At 38.1% G+C, this 18,663-nt stretch overlaps 1 protein-coding gene across 21 annotated transcripts in view; it reads right to left on the bottom strand.

Annotated features, from left to right (window-relative positions):
• Positions 1-18,663, bottom strand: part of DMD (dystrophin) — a 2,667,987-nt gene that overhangs the window by 371,235 nt on the left and 2,278,089 nt on the right. For all 21 annotated transcript variants that reach the window (XM_086387503.1, XM_086387509.1, XM_086387510.1 and 18 more), the window contains 2 exons: positions 12,784-12,904; positions 11,899-12,167 (listed from right to left, as the gene is read on the bottom strand). In XM_086387503.1, the coding sequence (XP_086243629.1) occupies positions 11,899-12,167; positions 12,784-12,904 (390 nt within the window). The remainder of the gene's footprint in view (positions 1-11,898; positions 12,168-12,783; positions 12,905-18,663) is intronic.

Here is an 18,663-nt window from a genome sequence, read left to right on the forward strand (position 1 = left end):
CACTCACCCTATACCAAAATCATAAATTCTTTCATAGGCATTTAATAGAGTGATTATGCATCACCTTTGGGGGAAAAAAAACCCTCTTCCCTAATTACTGCAGTTAAGACTATATCCTACTTTCTTCCAGTTTCACCCCATATCCATTTCCATTTCTACACACAAACATACACCCTCCCATCATGAACACAGAGCCTCAGTGGGTTGATGAGCTAAATTAGAAAATGCAGTAATCCCTGAATAAGTGATCAGCTATTCACATTGAGCAAGCAGGTTTTAATTTTAAAACATTGAATGGCCTCAAATATTCCTAATGTCCTCAATTTCAGCAATTCTGTAAAGTACTTGCTTATCATCAGTATGTTTGGCAGAAAATTATAAGGAGTATTTTAAAATTTAATTGTTATTATTGGTAAACACAACATTTAAACAAAGTGAATATTCTGTGATTAAATATCTTAAAGTATTAAGAGTGCGAAGGCAAGTTGAATTCTAAGTCATCTGAATCAACTCAAAACTTGTATGAGTGTCATTAAAATACCAATAAGAACACTGGAATAAATAACAGCGAATGTCTTGTACGAGACAGATTTGGAAAGAGTAGGCCATTATTCACTTCAAGGTTTTAGAGGGAAATTCTGCTCCCTCCCTAACCATCAATCACTCTCACAGGAGGCCATGTGCCTGCATTCATTTTAAAATGTTCTGGATGCTCTGAGATTCAAAAGAAATAACAGATGATATGTTCATTACTTATAATTGGAGAATTACTAACAATAAACAATATATGTATTTATACATGTAGACCATGGTTTTCCTATGGAATGATGGCTCTCACAGTATCCCTGGAACAGCAGCACCGCAATCACCTCGGAACTGGTGATGCAGATCTTTAACTCAGCTCCAGGCCTCCTCAACCAGAAACTGTGGGGAAAGGCTTCACCAATCTGGGTTTCCACCAACTCTCTAGGTGATTCCGTTGCATGCTAAGGTGAGAGTCATGGCCATGGAAAATTACTGACATTCTCAATGACTGTGTCTAAATACCTAGGATTCTCAATGGTCACAAATATCTGATCAACACAGACACTTAGAGATTATGTACCTATAAAGCCAAGGTTGCTTACAAAGCCATTTTCTTTACTGATAATCACCACTTTCTCAGACATTTCTGTGAACTCTTCTCTATTGTTACCAACCTCAGTAAATATTAGGTTAACCACAAAGTTTAGATTTTTTGGTAACATCTAAATGGAATGGGGGAGGGGGCCACGTGTGGGAAGGACAAACTTTTTGGCCAACCCAGTCCCTAGGTGGTAGGTTGCACAGGGGGGAGGGTGGATTTTTCATAAACACAATTTTCATCACCTCTAAAGAATTACTGCATGTATAAGAGAAAGTAGCACTGAAAAGGCCATGTTGAAAGACAGATGCTGAATGGATTACTAAGTTTGCTTACTGTCTATAACGGACACTTTTCCTGGCCTGGACATTCATCCTCCAGTTGTGATTGTTGGCTACTAATGTTTCATGGCTGCCTCTCTTCTTCAGAAAGGTCATCTCTGCTGATTGGAGCCCCTATCTCAGGAGACAACACACATTCCCAGCCTGGGAGGTGACTCAAGTCTCTAGGGGTGGGCCACAGCCAGTGGTGGGCTGGAGCAGAGCCCAAGAGTCAATTGTGTGCGTTTCTTCCCAAGTCTGTGTTCGGTAAGATCACGCTGGTAGCTTGAATCAGTCATGGCAGGAGTATTTATACCCTGACAACTGGAAAACACTAAAAATCAGTGTTCGCTCCACCTCAGAGCTAGCTGATAAATGCTCACTAGCATACTGCTGGCCACAGCCAATGGCTGGCTGGGGTACAAAAGGACAACTCTGCTGGGTGCTTCTACTCCAGAGCTTTCTCCATTTGAATCAAGACATAAAGCTAGATTTTGCCTGAGATGATATGCTTGATCGGCTCTTTCGTCTCCCTAGTGATGCTTTCCTAACTCCTACACAGGCTTCTCCTGAAAGCTGACCATCTACAAATCCTGTGCACCCAGACTGTTGGGGGCCAGAGTGAGGCACTCGGCCCGTGGCAAAGGTCATGAGGAAGGAGGCTCGACATACGCAAAGGCGGGATCGAGCCTCAGGAGTCCCCCTGGAAATCCTCGAGCATCTACCCCCATAACCAGAGCCTGCCTACTTTACTACTTTGTGCTCTCACCTACACCTCTGTCTTTACGGAGGCTGTCCCCCACCACCTCTTTCAGAGAAGGAGTTAACTTAGAGCTCCAGTTAATAAAAACTCCTGGGCATGACAAGAGTGTTTTAACCTACAAACTCCTCTGAAGGTTCTCTAGCCTGCCTGACAGGCTTGTCCGGCCACATGTGACTGCTCACAGCCTCCCAACCATGAGAGGCATGAGATGCTTTAAACCTTCAAAAAACAGGTTCCTTAGAAAAGTTAGAAGCCATTAGTATAAGTATAATGGGATGATTAGAAATTGTATTGGTGAAGGGTTTTTCATTTGTTGAGCCAATGTTTGTTGCTAACTCTCCACATCCCCTGCCCTTACACACATTAATGAATATATAGAAGAAATAAGTATTAACCTTTGATATAAATCATGTTAGACCTTAGACTAAGTAAATTCTTTCCTTAACTAAAACCCACTACACCCTCACCCTATAGGAATGTAACTTTATTTGGGTGGCGTCTGTTTTAAGAATAATCACCCCTGGAGAAATAAGTGTCCTGGTTGACTGACCACTGTCACACGGAGAGGGTCATAAATTGTCAGCAGGCCCCCTGGCCAGAAGATGATGTAACACCCCTAAGACCTCTGTATATATTTGTATGAAGCACCTGACTTTGATAAAAGTCAGGACTACTGACCCCGCGTGACTTTTGCATAACATCTCAGTGTATAAAATTAGACCATGGAAAATAAAGAATTGGGATCAGTTTCTCGAAATACTGGTCTCCCCATGTCGCTCTCTCTCTCACTCTGGCTGAGTCTCCATCTGGAGCACGGAACCCACCATGCTTACTAATTATGCCTGGGCTTCTAAGATCCGACCGGGGAGGCTTCAGTGTCTCCTCTCCTTCGGGAGAATGGAAGGACGTCTGCGGCCTACGTAAGTGGTGCAAGCTTCTTGTCTTGAAGTTTTATTGGTCTCCCGTGTAAACCAAGCTACTCAGCCTCTTTTCTCCACTGAATTTTCCTACTGAGCTATCCTCATTCTATTACTCTTTACATCTTTAATTAATATCTAATTGAAACTATCGTATCCTGATCCTCGCCGACGCCGTCCTGCTTCGAACTCCCTGGATCAGCCGGGGCAGGACCCTGGCACCAGACCCCTGTTCTTAGGGTCTGCTTCCAGGGAACCTGACCTATAACAACCAATTAAATTATTAGTTAAGTGACTGCTGTACAAAAGACTCAAAGAATGTATGTTTAAAATCACAAAGAGCTATATGTCATGGACCTTTTGAATCATAAAGATCAGACGAAAATACAAACCATATATCTGAAATGGGAAGGATCTACCCTTTGTGTATGTGTACATAAATGAAAGAAGCTGTTGGAAAAAGATGAAGCTGTCACAAACTGGGCAATTTTTCCTATCATTCTTCTCAAATTATGCTTTCATACCCATAGGTGAGGAGCTTCCCTGGTGGTAGAGTGGTAAAGAATCTGCCTGCTGATACAGGAGACCTGAATTTGATCCCTGGGTTGGAAAGATCCTCTGGAAAAGGCAATGCTTCCCACTCCAGTAGTCTTGCCTGGAGAATCCCATGGACAGAGGAGCCTGGAGGGCTATAGTCCATAGGGTCCCAAAGATTTGGACACAACTTAGCGACTAATCAACCCACAGGTGAATATACTGGAGGATTCATTTTACATAGTATGTTGGAGTAAAACATCTTTACATTAAAACACAACAAATCCATTTTGGAGAAGACCACAGAATTGAAATGAGATTTTAAAAATAAAAAACATCAAAGAAATTTTATGCTCATGGAAAAAGGAAGCAAGCAGATGGAAGGGGAAGATATCTGGTTTTATATCCTCAGCCATTCAGAGAACTGAAGCAGAAAAGCTTGAGAAGCACTGCTTTTGGCAAGTTTGGTTGATAGAAAAATCTATAGCAATTGTTAACTATAACTAAAAATATAATTTTAGTGTGAATATATCTTATTATGAAAAAGTTTACTTTTCTTAGTTCCCATTAAGTGTTCCTTTAGTATCATAGGCACATGTGTTCCCACAATACCCAGAAAACTGATTAACCAAGAACCAGCTCGATGCCATCACTGAACTTGGTTAAGGTAAGGGGGCATAATATTGGCATCACGTCAGCTGTTTAATTTTAAAAATTGTAATTGCAAGGCATGATGGGAATACAGTAGGTGCTGACTCCATGGGTTATTTGTTCTTAAGTCATTCCTTGTGCTTCTGGTAGGAGAGTAGCATGATTTCGAATTTTAAACTTGTTACTACTTTGGTAGATGTCAAAGGAGACTAAAAATCCATATTGACTGTGTATATCCACCTTCGAAGGAAATATGGAATTTTAGTTAAATAACTAACTCAATCTAAAACTGTTTCAAGTTGATGTGTTACATGCACACATACACACAAACTAAAAAAAAATTCTTGTTCCCTCAGCTTGGTGCTAAATAATTATATTCTCAGGAAAACTAAGATGCCATTAATATAACTCCCAGGACATTTTATTCACAAAATAAACATTCACACTCTGTAATGAGATCAGATTTCTCTGGGTACAGGTTTAACCATACCATAAGTGAATGAATCATTGAGTCTTTAGATCCGCTAATGCTGATACTATGTTACTTAAGTTTTTGTTTTGAACAGTCTTTTATTTCCCAAGACTCTTGAGGAAGAGTGTTTGTAATTACTTCCAGCCACAAACAAAGCTTCTGGAATAAACCCTTAGTAAACAGGAGTGGCATATTAAAGGATCAGTTTTTTGATATGGCTGTTTTCAAATAGTAGGAAGGATGATACTCTTTGGAGGAATTTTTATTATCTAATTAAATACTTCTTTAGTAGAATAATGTCAGATGAGCTCATTAGCTGAACATTTTGATTAGCCATGTTCTCCTAAATATTCCATGACCAGAAGAGCTGTACAACTCTGATTTAATGCAGTCACAATGGCAACCAATTCTAGCTGCTGCTTTTATCACAGTCCATCAAAGGAATACAAAGAAGCCCAAATTAAAATAAGTTCCATAATAAAAAGAACATGTTCCTTTTCCAACTGTTTGAAAGCCTTTTCCTATCTTTAAGCAAAGTTCACTCAGTAATTATCTTATTTATGAAAGTAAAAAGCAGAAGGATGTTTCTCTTATTAAATAAATGGCTTTGTGCTTTGAATGCGGAGGGCATCTCGAAACAGTCAAAAAGAAAGCCGCATTGAATGTCATCAACTTATTTCCTCCCACCCACTGTTTTAAATCATTTGCCTGGTTCCAATGTATACTACACTTACGTAAGTTGTTTATGAAGAGCCAAATTAATAGTCTTCACAATTGTTTTCCTTGGAATTTGGAGAGCTGACAAATGAATTAGTAGAAAATGGCAATTCTACATGAATTAGCTTTTAAGTCTCCCTAAGAGGCTGATGCAGAACTTAATAAGAGACTTATTAGGGGAAGTAGGGCAACTTAATTCAGATTGATTATAGACTTTGGTGAAGACAGCTGGGGTTCAAATGAAACTGCAAAAGAACTTATATGCACTTCAAAGTATGCTAAGCAGATGTCTGAAACAATTACTCTGTGCTGCCTTTTCAGATATTTCAAAGGCAGGATGGGAATAGCATGATAAACCAAGGTTCTATTTGCCTAAACCAAGGTAGGGGCTTTAAAAACACACACAGCACTACACCTAAAGTCCGATGCCTTGGGTAAAGGAACATGATTTGACGTTGCTGTCCTCAGTAATTTGCTTTTAATTTTATAAACAGAGCAGGAAATGAGAGCAAATACATGGGAACTAAGTAATAAGCTCTCCTGGCAACACTAACTTGCACTTAATTTTACATTGAACAAATAATGTGGTTAGGAAATTTAATATGATTAAATTCCTCCTTTAGTCTCTAAGCTCTAGTAAGGCCAACAATGATCCTTCTATTTAAAAATACTGAAAAAAAAAAAAACAAAAAACCTCGACTTCTGAAAGTATTTAAGTGAGAGTTTCCTATAATATGCCTTCTCATAGATATACTCCCAGATAGTAAAGGCCAAATCATATGCTTTTAAACATCAGAATTGTATGGTTTGAAAACAAGATAAAACCCTGTTTACTCCATATGACAGGCATTAGTTCCATATTTAACCCAGATTTATAAAGGATTATACTGTTTCTGTGTTTTCTTCTCCAACAGCTTACATTAATATGTATAGCGCTCATATAAAAGCAACAACAAAGGCCTCCACAGAGAATTGCTCTGTTACTTCTAGCCCATAGCAATTGACAGTTGTTAAGAGCAATTAACAAAATATTAGTAAGCTTTCCTTTTCCTACTACGGGTAGTACATCTTATTCATTATGGAAATATCCTTCCTTTATTCAGAGTGGGGAGCGCTTACATATTGTGAACCAGTTTGGTTCTGCCTGGCCATGCACCTCCTATCTCTGTAACAAAGGGTTAGAAACTTTCTCTATAAAACTCATATATAAGAAAGGATTTAAAGTTGGCTCAGATAAATGACAAATACAACAAAATTGATGAATAATAAAATATCAGGGTTAAAATTTAAAAAGCAATAAGGGAGGAGAGAGTTACATGAACATAGCTGAAATCTTGCTTCTAAAGTGAAGATGAAATTCTAATGTGTTACATCACATTTCACATTACCTACCAGGAGGTAACATACTTGGTTTTCTCAGTGTCAAATTCTGAGATAGCATTTCTCTGACAAATTTCTCAGATAAACCATGCTACAGGTAGCCTGAAGAGAGCACTTACCAGTTTTCTTCTTAAATTTTTAGATGGGAATGTTGAAAATTAAAATAAGTCAGGATGGCATGGTGGCTTCATCATTATCTCTGTTCTACTACATGCATAATTACATTATTCTCAATTATAATTACAAAAAGGTCCAACTAAAATATTTCATTGTAAGAACTCCAAGGAAAATCTCACAGTATCCCTGTACTTGAATGTTCATAATAAGAAATATAAGTTGAAAGTCTGAGTGAAAAAAAAAAAAAACCATGTAAAATACATAACTACAAGGGTATGAGAAATCTGTGTATTCCAAGATGGCAGCCTGGGAGAGTCTAACTATAGTGTGTGAAAAACTGTTTCAAGTCAATTGGCAAACTAAAGGCAGTGAAACGTTTCTGGCTCAAGACTGACGTACCAGTCAGTGTCATGAAACCACGGTAGGTTAAAACAAAGAGACAACATAGAAAAACAACAACTTGCACAAAGTTTTTCACACAGGAATTATTCTTAAGAACAAAGATGTCATAAGTAGACTTTAGATTCAAAAGTTGTTCTATTCTATTAAAACCTACATGTTTTCCACTTATAGGTATATGTAGCACACCTAGCGATTCAAGGAGTTATTCTCATTCCCCGTGACTACAGAGAAAGTAAGAATATTTGCATAGTCACATAAACATTGGTGTTATTTCCAGTAAAATGAGAAATCATGATTCTGTCCTTAAAATATTTGATAAGCAGTATGAATCATGAATTTTAAAAATAAAGAAGCATTTAAAATTTAAATTTTATTCTAGTGGTTATTTCTATGGCAGCTATATTTGGAAGGCTGAGATTCTCTTAGTGAGCTAAATAGTCAATATTAACATTATGTTCCTTTCTCTTATTGTATATACACTGTCCTAAAGATGATGACTAGTAATAATGCCATGTCCATAGGGTTCTAAGACTTAGTTGTTGTCTTATCCATTCTCCAAATTCTAAAATCACATTTGCTAATGAAATGATGTAATGCTAAATCCCACAGAAACACACATTCCGTAGTGACTTGAATAACAACTTCTTTAACAAATGAGAGCTGAATGGAGGCGGATATTATGAGAGAGTCACTAAGGGTGATGAAAACAAACTGAGATGGATACATAAAATGTTCTGGCTACCAGCCTAGCTATCCGTTCCACATTCCCTACAGCGTGGAGCCTCTGAGGGCTTAAATTTAAGGGCTTAAATTGCTGAGTAGAAAAATAGGAAGCGTGGTCTTAAGTACTCTTCTGCTGCTTTTCAAACTAAGTTTTAGTTAATAAAATTCAGTCCTGATAAACTACCACCACCAAAGTTTTAAAGCTGGTATTGTTGAGATGCAACAGAAAAAAGCTGGTGTTTATTTCCACTGTGGAATGAAGAGCAACTTCTGAAGGGAAATAAATATATATAAACTTATATCATCTATAATTTTAAGATAGGCATAAAATATTTATGGAATACTGGTTTAGAAACCAAGATAATCCCATCTGTTATGACCAGTAAATACATATTATGATCAGGTACTGTAAGTTTAGTGTATTGGTGTCTGAGAAAGAAATGTTGTTACATATAAGCTCTTTTTAAAGCAGCATTCAGTGTATACATGTTTTGTTATTACTGAGATGGGAGTGAGGAGGCTTACCAATCAGGGTATGGGAAATGAAGTTAGTCTTAGGATCAAGAACAGATGAGACAGGGGAATTGAAAAGAAAACCACAAATAGGGTTGGGTCAGGGCCAGTTGATATATGAGCTGTTCTATTTTTAGTTAGTTTTTGTTATTAAGTCATGCTGTATCCATTCTCCATCTATATTCATTATCTTACTAATGCTCCTGTGTGACCCATATGACTCAAAATGAATCCTTTAAGTCTGCTCAAAAGCCTATATAGTTAGCCACTTGATTTATGAAGTAATTTATTTCCTTTGGGACATTCTTTTAAGTTAATTTGCCATTTGGGGGGAAATTTTTAAGAATTTAATTCCTAGGGAGGTGGGAGGGGTATTCAGGATGGGGAACACATGTACACTAATGGTGGATTCAAGTCAATGTATGGCAAAATCAATACAATATTGTAAAGTAAAATAAATTAATTAATTAATTAAAAAAAGAATTTAGTTCCTATATTTTGGGATAAAAATAATATTTTTTAATGCTGAATAGGTAATATATTTCAAAACATTATTATTAAAATTAAAAATTATTATTAAAATTAAAAATTATTTTAATTTTTATGTACACAGAATTGTTAACCATTGCTTTAAAAGTTAGACCTGGGGTCATAGAATGTTAGGGAAGATATTTTGGGAGTTATCAAGTCAAATTTTTAATCTCCCTTGATATCTTCACCTACTATTTTAATGAAGAGCTTTTCAATTCCACATTAGACTGTAGGCTTCATAAGGACAAAGACCAAGCCTGTTCCATTTATAACACTTTGGCCACCTCACGTGAAGAGTTGACTCATTGGAAAAGACTCTGATGCTGGGAGGGATTGGGGGCAGGAGGAGAAGGGGACGACAGAGGATGAGATGGATGGATGGCATCACCGACTCGATGGATGTGAGTTTGAGTGAACTCCGGGAGTTGGTGATGGACAGGGAGGCCTGGCATGCTGAGATTCATGGGGTCGCAAAGAGTCGGACACGACTGAGCGACTGAACTGAACTGAACTGAACACATATATAGTGCATTTTACAGTAGCTCATAAACAACTGTTGAGTGAAGGAATAAAATAAGCTACATTAGATTTCTTATATGCTGCTGGCAGTGTACTAGGAACAGAATTCACAGATGTACAGCAGGATCCTTTTTCTGAGGACCCTTACTTTCTATGGGAGAACAAAAAGGCCACAATGTATGTGAAGTTTAAGTGCAACAATTTAAGCATGTGTGGTGATCTATAGAAGCACTGAATTAAGAGCAGTTTCTTCTGCTTGATGGGAGGTGGGGGTGAAAGATGGGGCTGGAGCCATTGGAGTTGAGCTGAGTGAAAGTTCACCAGGCAGATAAGTTGGGCTGACCAGGCAGAGGGGAGAGCATTTGCAAAGGCAGAGAGTTATGAAAAGAGATGGGAAAAGGGGGATATGGTCAGAGTGTCCTGAATGACCTAGAGAGAACAGAAGCAACAGTCAGGTTTCTATGCTAGTGCTAGGAAGAAACAGGGTCACCTGCCTTCGGCATTTGCTGGACTTCTTCATCAGGCAGGCAGTCTCCTGCAGAGTGTTTGGATTAGAATTGGAAGAGAATGGATAACAGAAATATCAGTAAGGAAACTGTTTATTTGTTCACTCACTAAGCAAATATTTAAACTGTAGTGTCTGTGATATACCATGGATGCTGATGGGGAATGGGGTTTAAGGATGTATAATATAGCTATCTGAATTAACAGATGCTGGGACTAGAAGGGGACACTGGGAAAAAGAGGAGAGAAAACATAAAGGAGATATTCGGAGGCAAAATGAGCAATCAGTGAAGTTAATGAAAACACAGAAGGATTCAAGGATAGACCTCAAGTTTTTAGCCTGAGCAACTTGTTGGTTTACGATCCATTAACTGAAATGGGAAACAGAAGAAAAGCTAGGTCAAAAGGGATACTTATAGGTGAATAGGCCAACAAGAGAACAAATGGATTTGCTTTCAGAATGGAATGGCATATGGGTTAGCAGACCAGAAAAGAGATTCGGACTAGAAATTCAGATCTGTCACCATTCACTCCATTTCAAACCGGGAGCATTTATCCAAAAAGAAGAGAACTGACCTGGAGGACGAAATGGCAACCCACTCCAGTATTCTTGTCTGGAGAGTCCCATGGGCAGAGGAGCCTGGTGGGCTACAGTCCATAGGGTTACAAAGAGTCAGACATGACTGAAGTGACTTAGCACATGAGCTAAGGTTTTTATAGAATAAAAAGAGAACTGAGCTCAGATTAGAAACTTGGGCATATCAACACCTGAAGGGTGGGGAGAGTTTCAGAATTGAGGAAAATGAAGGAAGAAGAAGGATGTGGAGGCAACAGTGCCATGAAAGCCAAGGGAGAAGAGATCTTCCAGAATGAGGGGGCTGCCAAATGTGCCAAGTTCAGGTGAGGATTTCACTTCTTTTGCATTTGAACCTGGGGGGATGTGTTGGTTTTGACACTAGATAAACAGACAAAATATGTTTCAAGTTGCTACTTTTCAAAATGATACTCCTAAATATGTATATTCTTTCTTTGTAAATGTATTTATCATCTTTGTGTCATATGGGAATGTAACTTTGGTCTCATAGACACTATTCCAAATATAGAGTGATATTTCCTAATCCCTGAAGTGGACTAATACAATGCAAAAATTGTATTCTATACAATGCCTTTTAATGGAAGGGCAGAATTAATGGTCTCAGTTCACAGTACCATAACTCACTCAAGTCATATAATTCAGTTAGCAAAAAGGCCAAAACCTAGACTCCTGGCTACTGACTAGATATTGTATTTTTCTCTTCTCTGATACTAAGAACCAAAAATACACACATACACACACACACGCACTCAAGACACCCATGCGTAATTCAGACCACTTTAGTACACTTAAATGAATTTCCTCATAGCAAAATCAAAAAGATTTTTTTTTGCCCTGTAACTTAATATTTCATTTTCTATTACTGAAGACAGGCAGATGATTAGATCACTATCTTCTCATTGAGAAAATACTGGGTTGGCCAAAAAGTTTGTTCAAATTCTCCGGGCCACCTCCCCCACACCCAACCATGAGCCAGAAGACTCTGAATTTGTGAAAGCATTCAAATACATAAGGGCCCCATTTTTAACTTTGTGAGAAGAAAATATTGCACCAGAGTTCAGATTAGAACCTCCTTTGAATCTCTCAAAGGGTGCTGAGGCCAAGGAGTAGACCGTACCTTGACTTTCTCGAGGTGATCCTGGAGGGAGTCAATGAGAAGATCGCCCACGGGCTGCCATGATCCCTTGATCACCTCAGCTTGGCGCAGTTTGAGGTCCAGCTCGTCCGTGGCCTCCTGCAGTTCTTGGAGTCTTTCGAGGGCCTCGTCTATTTTTCTCTGCCAGTCAGCCGAGTGTAGGTTCAATTTTTCCCACTCTGTGTTGACCTCCTCAGCCTGCTTTCGTAGGAGTCGTGTGACATTCTGGGCTTTCTCCTCAGGCGGCAGCTCTAAATTGGTAATACGACAAGGTTTTAGGCCACATTCGTTTTTGTGTTTAAAAAAAAAAAATAACCTTGCTGAAAAGGTCATACTGGCAAAAAGAAAGAGAAAAGTTTCACAACAGGGCAACCTTCTGATTAAGGGCTCTTTTCTACTTTGGAGTTTGGCACATCTGAAGTCGTGTCTTCCTGAGTGAATCTGTTCTACTTTATATCAATCAGATAATCCAAGATTCATTTAAGCTACTGAGTAGCAAGATGTTAGGATGCACACCACAAGCTCAAATTTACTGCAGGAAAGAAGGCTCTTAAATTGAAAATTAGATTATAGTCTTTGTGACAATAAACTTCCTCACAGATAATCTCTTTTGTTTGCTGTTTACTAAATGTTTCAATAAGTGATCGCTAATCTCCTTTAATGTTTATTTATGAATGTGCAAACAGATTTATGCATGGTGCTTTATGAGTCCCTTTTCTTTTTCAGCATCAAGGTTTAATTTGAATCGATTCTATTTAACCCAGAAAATATGAGACCTATCCAGACCTTGGCAGCCAGAATGGATGGGTTGCTCTGTCACCACTGATCCGTCTATCAATATGTTATTACAGTTCCACATTCAATTACCTCTGGGCTCCTGGTAGAGTTTCTCTAGTCCTTCCAAAGGCTGCTCTGTCAGAAATATTCGTACAGTCTCAAGAGTACTCATGATTACAGGTTCTTTCGTTTTCAGTTCCCTCTTGAAGGCCTGTGAAATGAGATGAAAAGAAATGCTGATTTGGCTTGTGGCATTCTCCTCCAAATTAATCCTGGGTGCTCAGAACTTGGTTATGAAATTCCCAGGTCAATTTCTATCTCCTTTATTTATAAACTGATAGCCATAAAATGATAAAGAAGGCTCGATAGATCTTTCTGTTAAGGAGGAAAACACTGTTTGTATTGTGGAGAGCATAGAGGAGCTTTCAAGATACGTTAACATCCTTTAAGATATGAGTGATTTATTTAAGTAACTTGACTGCCAAGCTTGAAACCTGGAGCTACAGTTCTAAGACATATATTGCAAAACTCTAGCAGGGCTAATGAAACTTATGCATACCCAAAAGAATAGATATCCAGACTATAATGGGAAACCTAAAGGTCACTTGGAAAAACTTAGATTGTACTGAAGTATATGACCAATCCTAATTCATAAACATCAGCTAATTCTGTCAAAATGTCTGACAATGAACATAAAGATGTATTAATAGTAGACTAAGTGAAACCTCAACACTTTTGAGAAATACCCATTACATTTTCTGTTGTGACTTCTTTGAACATGGGAGAAATGTTTTGAGGTACACTGGAGGTAGATTTGTGGGAACAAGCTTCTCTAAAAGAGTGAGCCTAGAACAGATGTCTTGAGGTCATCTAAATCAGTTATCAATTTAAGTCTCTAATTTAATCTTCTTTGATACAGGGTATTAAAAGACAACAAAAATGCACATTTTCTGCCTTCAAGAAGTTTCTGAACCAAAAGAAGGGAGAAAACGAATACACTAGAAACAACGAAAACAGTAAAATTCATGCCTAACCAAGTGCTAAGGGTTGTGAGACATCCTGTGAGGCTAGGATAAATTCAGATACTCTGAAGCCATTGAAGATAGCTATTGACCCATATTCTGCAATCTCAGAAGGGAAGTCATTAATGAAAATATTAAATATCACGTAAATGCTAAAAGATCAGTGTCAAAACAACAGTAATAATAGTCATCCTGATCTGCTGCTGCTGTTGCTAAGTTGCTTCAGTCGTGTCCAGCTCTTCGCGATCCCAGGGACTATAGCCTACCAGGCTCCTCCATCCATGGGATTTTCCAGGCAAGAACACTGGAGTGGGTTGCCATTTCCTTCTCCAAGTCATTCTGATCTAGGACTTAATTATTCATATCTTGTTTCAATTCTACCTTATTTTTAGAAAGGTTGCCTATTGAATTTAAACCCTGTTTTGTTTCTGAGAGAAAACTTAGCAGCATCCCCTTTAAATTTCAGATATATCATGTTTTAAGAGTACTCTACAAATACACTGTGTGACACATTTATAAAGAAAAGCCTAATAGTGTTCGCCATTTAAAGAAATCCTGAGTCTTATACTTTGCAAAAGGATCCATCTTTCAATGTTATTTACAATTGAGTAGAGAGATGCAAGGTTTTTGAGCCAAAGTAATGAAATTTTATAAGTGGAATAGGAGGATTCAGCCTGTAGATAGGGATGCAACTTCTGTAGAGTTGGATATTCTTACACCCTTGAAATCATACAGAGTGGGTGGGTTATTTGTTCTGCTTACATGTAAATTTTCCCTCTGATATTTCATTTGTAATCTGTTTGTGAATGTGCACATAGACATGTTTTTGTGTGCATATGTATATATAGTTCTTGTATTCCTGCATTTTTATCAAATATCTAATTTTTCCAGATTCAAGATAATTATTACTTTACTTTGTCTCTCCAGTTGGACTTGACATTAGGAAGGTGATACTGAATTTACCAATGATAAAAATAATAATATCTCCCTTTATTGAACTGCTATGTGTCAGTGGTTATATTAGAGACTAGAAATACCCACTCCAGTATTCTTGCCTGGAGAATCCCAGGGACGGGGGAGCCTGGTGGGCTGCCCTCTATGGGGTCACACAGAGTTGGACACGACTGAAGCGACTTAGCAGCAGAAATACAGAGTTGAATGCAAAACAGCCCTTCCTAGGTAGGAACTTATAGTAAACAGTGGAAGATTTGATCACATAAATAATTTCAACACAATGTAGAAAGTGCTATAGGCTTGCACAATATGGGAAAGGAAATTGGGAAAGGCTTCCTGGAGAAGATAGTATTCACGAAGAATTCTAAAGCAGGAACATGAGTCAGCAAGGGAAAAGTAGGTTGGAGGAAGAGGAAAGAAGACGAAAATGCACGTATGAAGACAGAGGGTAACTCAGTGTGCCAGTGCAGTTCTCTCAAGAAGGTGAGCATTTGTAGAAGATAAAGTACAAGAAGACATGTCCACGGATGAACCAGGGTACTGTTCTCATCTCAAACTAATTAGACCTTTAAGTCAGGGTTTGAACCTCAACTTCTGACCATATACAAAGTCTAGGTATTGTTTTGTAGGGAATCAGGAGCCTTGGAAGGGATTTAAGCAGGAAGTGGCATGGGCATGTATGCATTTCAAATCAATTCCTCTGACATTAGTACAGAGTACATATTTGAGAAGGACAGAAATGGAGTCAGAGAAAACAGGAGGCAATTGAAAGAATTCACTGAAAGGTTATGAGGATCTGATCCAGGGAAATGGTATCAGGAAGAAAAAAACCAAACAGAGTAGGGAAATGTTTAAGAGAGTAGAGATGTGGGAATTTGGTGACCAAACTGATGCTGAAGAAGAAGAAAAAGAGCAAGGGTGAACTCCTAGTTTCTAGGTTGGGTAGAGGAGGGAATGCTGGGTGCAATTAAACTAAACGTGAGGAAATAAACTCTCCTGGATTTCTCAGTACACCTATAAAAAGTTCTAGCCACACGAACACCTTCCCATACCATGAGAATCAGATCTGTAATCATTTATCTGATTAATTTTACTGATCCAAGGGGGCCAATTGGTTACAGCCCAGAGTAGTTCTCTAGGTTAAGCTGCAAGGTGTCAGAAAGACTGGAATGGCTATCTCTGTGGGCATTTACATTTCAAAAATATAAAGCCCAGACGTTGGAGACATTTCTAGGTTGTAGAATCTGAGGTGCATGGGGCTACCTGGCTCCCAGAGAAGCTGGAATTAGGACTCAGAGCCATTAGGTTTCCAAGGAGACCCTTTCAGAGGGACAAGGGGACGCCTGCCTCCTTCTCCTTTATAAGCAGAGAAAAATCATTTTTTCCTGGGTCAGTTACTCACACAGGACAAATTTAATCAGATCTCACCATGTCTCCTTAGGGGTAAGGCATGAACAAAGGGTAGAAGGTAGTGATGATATTTACTGGAGGTTGATTAAAGGAAATCAGCCTCTGGTCTAGAATACCTTATGTGCACATTCAGGATAAAAATTAATAAAGACAAATATGAAAACTCCAATACTCCTATGAGGGGGGTCTGTTGGGCAACAGAATAAGGGGATGTGATACCCTCAGCTTGGAGATATAACATTCATTCCAGCAGGAAACAAGTTTCGAATGCCATGTTTAGGGAGAAGAAATGAGATATAGGAGTCATTCTCTCACTAAGTTAATATACACTAAGGGTCTATGATTATGCTCATAGGCAAGGATTAAAATTACGTCAGTAGATGAGATTACTCAGTGGAGTGAACTGAAAAGAAAATTCTGGAGAACATACATAAAAATGTAATGAGCGGACAGAGTAATTGGATCCTATGAAAAACTGAAAAGGATTGGATAGGTATAAAGATTGGGGGAAAGAAGGACTGTAAAGCTGCTCAAGACAGTGAAGAGTTTGAGAGGAACAAAGTGACCAAGAGTGTCCAATCATGACAAAGAAGTAAAGCAAGATCAGCGCTGAAAACTGTTCATGAGACTTGGTGAGAACAATTTCAGTGGAGGCAGTAGCTTTGGAAATAGTTCAGCTGAGGAGCAAGTAAGAGAAGAAAGAGAAGGTATTTCAAATGACAATTATTTGCCTAGTATCTTTTTTTTTTTTTTCTGAGAGGGAGAAGATGACAGGACAGAGATGATCACAAGGTAGAGAGAGATACATTCTTTTTAGGATAGTGGTGGTTTGAACACAGATGGAAAGTTGGATAATCAACCATCCTGGTTTGCCAGGAACTAAGGACCAGGAACCTTTGATGCTGAAACCAGGATAGCATCAGGCAAATTAGGACAGTTGGTCACCATAGTAGAGAAGGATATATTAAAGACCTCAGGGCAAAGTGGAGATAATTGTTGGGGCAGGGTCTATCAAATAAGGAAACAGATTTTAATGGTCCCGCTGAACTGAAAAAGCTCAAGACACTGATGATGCGATTCCATTGTTAAAACTGAATAGCCCTGTGATGACTTAGCAGAGTGGAATTGGAGGGTAGGGTGGGAGGGAGGCTCAAGAGGAAGGGGATATATGTATACATATAACTGATTCACGTCATCATACAGCAGAAACTAACACCACATTGTAAAGCAATTATACTTCAAGAATAAAATTAAAAAACTGAACAGCAAATAATTCAAGGCTGAGGACCACCCATCCATTGTGAGAGACCACTTGTTTGCCCCTCGAGTTGTTGCCAACAGCTTAGCTCCACCACAGCTGCACAGTTTATTTCTAAATATGAGTCACTAAGGATTAAAATAAATCTAAAGAAACGACAAAGGGAGTTCTGTCATTACAAACACATAAGCACCATTATTTTCACATTGATGCCAGAAATTAAGAAAAGAAAGTAGATGGAAGATAGAACAGTTAAGTGACTGAAACTTGAGAATTTAAGATTTAGACTCAACACACACATAAAACGGTAAAAACTCCAGAAAAAAAGGGAGAGAAAAAAAAAAAAAAACAACTATAAAGAGCAATGTCATATTAAACATGGTTATATGAAAGGTGCTTTTCCATTTATTCATGTAACACATTTTGAGAACCTACTATGTACCAGACACTGTTCTAGGCAATGGACATGGTTGATTCTTAGAGCATGGAGTTTAAAAGAGATAAGCTTAGGTAGAAAAATAATAACAAGACAACAACAGCAAAAAAAAAAAAAAAAAAAATCCTCATGAAGATATCGCATTAAAATGATGAAAAATAGATTTCTCAATATCTGATCAATTTACCCCAGACTGCATGTTATAACAATTAACTTCATTTGAAAAGTAAGGAAAATGGAGCCATCTTAAAACAACAACAACATTCAATACCAAGAGCCTTAACTCTTCAATAGCGTCTTGTTTCACAAAAAAATAAAGGAGATTTGAATGACACTGGGGAAAATACATACTTATACACAGTACTGAATGTGTCTTATCGATTATAATTAATATTTTAAATGAGGCAAGTTGGTTCATTCTTTTGCTGATATGAAAAAGCTACCAGACATAAAGCTCTTCTCCCTTACATACACAGAATTTATCTTTACATTATTTAGCTGTCAATATTCAACTGATATGGTATTTACTTCCTGAATCTTTTGAACAGATGAAACTATTTTCTTTAAAACCCACCATTTCCCCCATACCTCCTTTCTTCTCTTTTTGAGAGAGCCAGGCCCAAGGGTCTGAAATAGTGATGTGGAAGAATTAGAGGCAACTACAAAACACTTCAAGTAACTTCGTGAAAAGAAAATAATCTTCTGTCTCACAAATGAGAACAAGGCCTACTAAACTGATATTTTTCCTTTAGCTTCTTGAAGTTCAGAAAATAAACTTACAGGAATCGTGCTACAAAATTACAGTAGCAGCAAATCCCAAGGTACATCCATTTTATTGCAAAGGTTAAATCATCTGATGGATAGTATTTATACCTCATAAATACTAACCA

This window comes from Bos grunniens, chromosome X (genome assembly GCF_055505025.1).
Source record: "Bos grunniens cultivar Pamir isolate PY7600 chromosome X, Bosgru_T2T1.0, whole genome shotgun sequence".
Classification (NCBI taxonomy): domain Eukaryota; kingdom Metazoa; phylum Chordata; class Mammalia; order Artiodactyla; family Bovidae; genus Bos; species Bos grunniens.